At 34.3% G+C, this 6,828-nt stretch overlaps 1 protein-coding gene across 1 annotated transcript in view; it reads right to left on the minus strand.

Moving 5' to 3' along the window:
• Nucleotides 1-5,481, minus strand: part of LOC112519195 (pyruvate kinase 1, cytosolic-like) — a 7,648-nt gene extending 2,167 nt beyond the window's left edge. Inside the window, exons 1-9 of the mRNA XM_025127190.1 lie at nt 5,307-5,481; nt 5,047-5,143; nt 4,536-4,633; nt 3,495-3,650; nt 3,043-3,120; nt 2,649-2,780; nt 1,358-1,438; nt 1,160-1,231; nt 953-1,042 (exon numbers count right to left, since the gene is read on the minus strand). Coding sequence (XP_024982958.1) covers nt 953-1,042; nt 1,160-1,231; nt 1,358-1,438; nt 2,649-2,780; nt 3,043-3,120; nt 3,495-3,650; nt 4,536-4,633; nt 5,047-5,143; nt 5,307-5,375 — 873 coding nt within the window. The 5' untranslated portion in view covers nt 5,376-5,481. The remainder of the gene's footprint in view (nt 1-952; nt 1,043-1,159; nt 1,232-1,357; nt 1,439-2,648; nt 2,781-3,042; nt 3,121-3,494; nt 3,651-4,535; nt 4,634-5,046; nt 5,144-5,306) is intronic.
• Between the last annotated feature and the right edge of the window lie 1,347 nt (nt 5,482-6,828).

Consider the following 6,828-nt stretch of genomic DNA (forward strand, 5'->3'; position numbering starts at 1 on the left):
TGGTCAGGCTTGAACTTGGATTAAATATTATATGTAAAAACAAAATAATCTTTTACTCATATCAATTAAAGAAAGCTATGTGGTACCGTCTTCCAAAGTTCCAGCACATATAGTTCACTTGTAAGACTATCGTAATAGGAAATTCCAACTCTGTAACAGTTCTTGTAATGACAGAAACATGGCTCATCAGGCAAATACCCCTCCCCTAACCCTGAAAACAAACAACCTAAAGTGGCAACCATGCATTCTTGCAATAGAAGAGTAAGATTAGTGCTATATATTTTTACAGAATCAGCAGGTATACCTAAGGTATGCCTGGTGGGCTTGTTTATGTTCTAGAGGGAGAATTATACAAGGAAAAGTTAGTTTATGCAGCAGACTGTTTCTTAGGGTGTGTACGTGTCGGATCAGGGGCGGATCGAAGGATGGTTGAGAAACATGCACAGTTATCCTAGTCCCTCATCTCCGTCTAGATAAATACAAATCTGATTTTTTGCTCTTTGGACCATGTTTAGGCTTTTGCCATTTGTCCAAAGACCAAAAAATTGATATGTATGCATCTAGACGGAGATGAGGGTCTAGGATAACTGTGCATGTTTCTCAACCATCCTGTTTCAGTCCGCCCCTCATCCGACACATACAACCCTAAGAAACAGTTTGCTGCATAAACTAACTTTTGCTTGTATAATTTTCCCTCTAGAAGATAAACAAGCCCACCAGGCATACCTTGTTGATTCTGTAAATATATAGCACTAAACTTACTCTTCAAGAATGCATGGCTACTACTTTAAGTTGTTCGAGTGTTCAGGGTTAGGGAAGAGGTATTTGCCTGATGTACCATGTTTTTGTCACTACAAGAAATGTACAGAAACTTAATGCTAATATATTTCTTCTAAATATTTGGCATATACCTGCCACGAAACGGTTACTCTATTTAACTTGATAAAACTACCTTCTCTGGTGGAAGATCAATGCCAAGATTTCCACGGGAAAGGATAATACCAGCTGCCTCTTGCAAAATCTCTTCAAAGCGAGTTAGACCCTATAAAGAATTAAGATGTCAATGGATATAAACTCCAACTTAAACTCAACCTCTAGTCATGAATAGAACTGGCTTTGAAAAAACATGAACAAAATCCAAATAAGCAAAGACAATCACCTCTATATTTTCAATTTTTGCAAATATCTGGGTTTGACTAAGTTCGCCAAGCTTAGAAAGATATTCACGTGCCTGCAGTAGCAAACCAAAAGGTTAAACATGTTACCGTCAAAATGCTCGGAATAGCCAGATAATATAAGTGAAAGCAATAGGAAATATGAATAAAAAAAATAAGGGCATCTGTAAAAGCACACTTACTTCACGAACATCTTGCGCATGGCGCGTGTATGACAATGAGAGAAAGTCAATTTTGTTTGCAACCCCCCAAGTGCTAATGTTCTGAAATAGGAAACAAATTCATCAAAGGCACTATTCCAACTCATATTTGAATGCTGAGGATCCAAACTAAACCATCTGATTAACAATCCTTTTAGTAAATTATAGAGGAACTATTTATAAAAAGGGTTAATTGCACCAACTAAAAATGATTTTGTCATTATCCTTTAAAGTTGTCTTAAAAGCCATCCAACTTATGATAACTTGTTATTGAAACCTGATAAATGCTTAGTAAGATCCGGTTGGCCGATAGCACAAAATGATGTTCAACAAAACATGGTGCAAATGTTTCTGGACATTAATCATCAGCCACTAGGTGTTGATTTTTCATAAGACTGAATGAAAAGGTGTTGAACAAATAAGAAACCTAAACAGTATTTGACAAGGGTGACGAACAACCATGTTAACCTTTTGAAATATTTGAAAGATGTTTGACAAAACCAAATGGTAAATCCTAAGAAATTGTATCACAGCTTGAAAACAACTTTAGATGTAACTAAATAACAAAATCAACAAAACCATCACAGTAATAGTTTGAGTACAACTCTTAATTTGATGTGCAATCTTTGATTTACGTATTATTTTGATTATAGTTGAATAAGTACAATTTAAATTAAATTAAGAAAGTTGATGTGTAAAATAATGAATCAGATACAAGTAACAAAAATAATTCAACTAGAAATCTAATGTAGATACACAAACGCAACGAGTAGAAGTAATCAAAATAATTTAATAAAAATCCCATGTGCAAGTAAGATTCATAAATATATATATATATATATATATATAATTTGATTACATTATAAAAGACTGTAATTTGGTAAATAACAAATTCTAACTACTAGAATACAACATAAGATTCTTAATTTCATTACAATTCTTTTTATTAAAATGTATCCAAAATAGAAAATATACTAGTCGATTGTACATGCAAATATAGCAAAGCTCTTTAGTTCAATGGTTGGCCGCTATGTACTTATGATTAAACATCAAAAAATTTATTTGATTAAGTAAGAAGCCTTTAGATGCGATCAACAACCAAGACATCTGAATGATTTAGAGGTTTCAGACCATTCAGACCCATAAGGTTAATAAACAGCCCCTCCGTGAGGAGCTGATAGAAACCATAATTATCAAGCAATATCCATCACCTTTTGAGAGAAAAAAACGAAATATCAAAATCCATAAACTGAACCTGAACCAAAAGGCTCACCTCTTTATCTTTATCAGTGAGAGTAGGCAGATCAATATGAATCTGGGAGGCATGGAGAGTGAACAATGCCCCAGCCAGAGTAGCAGAATTCTTTATCTTGCAATCAACATCGTCCCCTTCCACTTTATCAACCTGCTCAAGTCCAATAATGAACAAATCATACTTGGTTTTCTGGACAGCATTTATACTTTCAAATGTTATTTTGCATGTGTCTGATTACTATGGGTTAAGAATTGGTAAAAGGCATATGTTTCAATTATCAAACAAGTACAGCAGCATTACACGTGCATGTCCACTTCTAACTCGTTCCAGGAAGCAAAAACTAACTCAGCTTAGATGAGCAACAAAAGTTGTGCTACATCTTTTTTAAATAAGAGAAAAAAGAATGCCTTACCTCCAGCCAAACAGAGGTTGTTTCACTTCCTGTGAACAAGTACTGACCAACAAAAATGGTGTCTCCCTTCTTCACAGCCTGCAAGGACCACAAACAGTCTCATAAGCATAGAGGAGCGACTAAAAAGGGGGTCGGGATAACTCATCAATAATTTTACACTTACGGTACTAAGAGTTAGCACATACACACTTATGTCTTAAACAATCATATAGGAGTACCAGCATGCAATATTTCAAGAAATCTTATGGATTTTTTTAGTGAATTATCAACATTGGATAATAATTGGAACTTAAACATTTCAGAAGCACTAATGATTTACCGAGCTACAAACTTTCATAGTTTCCTTGTGACAGGGATCGGGGAGGACATCAGTTTATCAAGATAAAGGTTAAAGGCAATATAGACCTAGAACAAATATGTATACATCAACGAGAAGGCAAAAGCGTTCTCACCTTAGCTAGTCCATCAAAGTTGATTGGCAATACTTGAGAAGAAGCTTCCTGACCTTTGTCAGGGGTCAGAATAACATTATCATCCTGTTGAAGGGAAATGGCCTTCTCGCTCTTATTCACAACCTGCATCTCAGCGCCAACTGTATCGAGCATCACCTAGAGCAAAAGGAATCGTCGCCAGTTTTAGACAATCTGTGACTATCTTGGTTCTTAATATGTTTCAGAGAGAGACTTGTAGTTACATTAATAAGATAGGCATCAAAACTAGATAATTTTCGTAGATGCTATCTAACTTTACACACAACAAAAGGGGCAACCACTTTAGTCATAGCTCCAAAAATTAAGGAGATACTTGTATTTGTATTTGTAAGCGACTCTGCCATTACTTCGGAATGCTTCAGGGGCTTCATTCTTTGCCTCTTGGAATAAATATTTGACAACATCAAACCTCTAGAAAATGGATATGTATATAAGTACACACACACTTGTACACACATTAAACGTAACTTTGGCTATAGTTTATCAGTTAGTAGTTCTTCCGTTTGCTTATGAAGAATCATTATTTTATTACTCCCTCCATCCCACAATTAGTATCCACTTTGCAAATAAAAGTAGCTCCAACATAGGTAACCCAGTTGTATAAGACGACCCAAGGTCCCTCAAGATTACCACTTAAAACAACATGGTCTAGTGGAAAACAGCAACTACCTTTAATTATTTCTATTACTTTCTTGCATGAGTGTGGGGATGAAGCTAAAACCAAGAAACAAACTTGCCTCTGGTGAGTTACGATCCCTCAAATCTCTCATGTGGGGGAAAGTGATATACACAGGTTGACCTAAATGTAGGCCACCTATCTTGTTACATTAAACAATCACTTTGCTATCTATTGTAGAAGACTTAACAGAAAAAGGGTAAAAGGAATTCCAACAGCACACTCTTACTCACAGAATCAACAGAAGATTTTGTGGCCATTTCTTCTTATTAAGTCGATCAATTGAAATAGGTTTAAGATAACGAATAAAGAATGAAAAAACTTACAGCACAAAGTTTCTTGGTGCTCCTGACGGCGGTCCTCAGATTATCCAAAGTTTCTTGGTGATACTCTGAGTCTCCCCATGAAAAATCAAATCTAGCCACTGCCACATCCACATGAACCAAACCATCAAAAAAGCCATCACATTTATCGACATAAACAAATTTCACTTGCTCCTAAATAACTGGAGTTGCTATAATTCTGGAATCAAAGACACGGCTTTCAAACTTCAAATTGGTGCAAATTGCAAGTTTTTTTTCAGAAACAGAAAATAAAAACAAACATTAGAATGAGTACTGAAAATAGAAAATTAATGTTGGTGTAAATTTGCAACAAAATCCATATTCATATTTTCCTGGCCTCTAAAAAATATAAGATTTGGCATCACTTGCAAAAAGTAGCTCCTAGTCCACAAGACTATAAGAGCATTACAAATCTTCAAGTCGACAAAACGAATCAGTACCACACAAACATAAAAAAAATAAAGATGACATCAATGAAGAACAAAAAACATACCAGACATGCCAGCTTTGAGGCAACCAGAGATAACCTCCAAAGATCGCGAGCGAGGGCCTAAAGTTCCAACGATTTTGGTCATCGCGGGGAAGAAATTCTGCAAATACGTAAAACAAAATCGCAAATGTTTCAGAAATTCTAGATCGTTAATCTTCAAAAAGTAATGCACATATGAAGTAAGATTCCATGAGTAAAATCGAAACTTAAACAAGAAAAAAACACAAAAACAGATCCATGGAATTGAAACTTCTTGTACTTACAGCTTTAGACGGCTCGAGAATGGATGCCATTCTGATAGGTTCTTCAAGAAGCAAGTGATTAGAGTGCATTTTGACTGATGAACAGCAACAACACTTCGAAAATGAATCGAAAGAGAGAGTTTACAGGGAGAGAGAATAGAGGAGGAAAGCTGCGTGAATCTGGTAGAGAGAGATTTGGTAGAAAGAAAGGGGAGAATATGGTTTGTTCTTAAAACACATGAAAAACGAAAGCAGGAGAACCCGGTTTTCTTTAAAACCGGCTACCCACTTTCGTCCTCCCCAAGCCACTTTTGTTTTCCTTCCACGTCTTTTAAAAATTTAATAAAAATAAAAAAACTGTAAATAAATATTTTAAACTTTTATTTAAAGGGTCGTTTATCAAACACTTACCCGATAAATGTTTACCGGTAAAATCTAACACTACTATTTACTTACCAGATAAAATTTTATTCCACCAAAACGATATCATATGCAACAATTTACCCGATATGCGCTTACCATGGTAAGAGAAGTCGTCTTCACTTACCGGGTAAAACTCATGATCTTTGTGAGTAAGATTCTTGATCCTTACCATATTCATCCGGTAATGTGATGTCACTTGGTAAATGTTTACCCGAATAAGTTTTTGATAAACAGCCCCTAAGTCTAGAAGGACCGAGTTTTTCGGACTTAAATATATATATACACTATAATATCATGCCATAATTTTAATCCATACAAAATATCAAATTTTGATTGTGAAAAAAAGAGATGTCTTGTCATGATTTAGAATGCATTTAACATTGATTTTTTAACTATACTATCAAATGCTTTCTATTAACTTAAAGGTTGTTTTATTTACTTTTTAATAATTTTATTAAGAGGTGAATCTTGTTTGTTAAAAAAAATTGTTTCTTAATGTTTTTAAAACCCTTTGAATAATTTTGTATCATAAGTATCCCTTAACCATTCAGCACTGTAATTCCATTATAAACAGTTACCGAATAATTATATTTCATTTTGTATTATATCATAAAAGTCTCTTAATCATTCTGCATCAAATCATTTAGCAACTGTCAAACAACCCCTTAAAGTAAATCAAAAATCTTCTTTTATTTCTAAAAAGAATAAATATAAGACGTAATTTGAAAAAGGTTGGTATAAAATCGAACCCAAAATCTTTATCATGTAAAATATAAAACAAAATTAATTATAAGTCTAACGTGTTCGGGTTTGACCACTTGACGAGTCAACATCGAGGTCCCAACTCCCAAACACCCTCCAACTCCCAAAGGGTATATAATTTCTGTGGGTCGTCTTATCACCAAAAGCCAAAAGACAAAAGATGGAATATATTATTATATTATTAGAAGCGTATTCGTGCAATGCAGCGAGATACATCATGATTTTAATATTTTATTTTATTTTTTATCTCAGTCGATGTTATAATATGGCTTTATGTGATTTTGTATTTATACAAATTCAAACATCGAGCTTGTATAAGTTGTATTTATGCATAATTACTTGTAATCTTGAATTTTAA

Source organism: Cynara cardunculus, assembly GCF_001531365.2.
Source record: "Cynara cardunculus var. scolymus isolate 2C chromosome LG 10, CcrdV1, whole genome shotgun sequence".
NCBI lineage: Eukaryota > Viridiplantae > Streptophyta > Magnoliopsida > Asterales > Asteraceae > Cynara > Cynara cardunculus.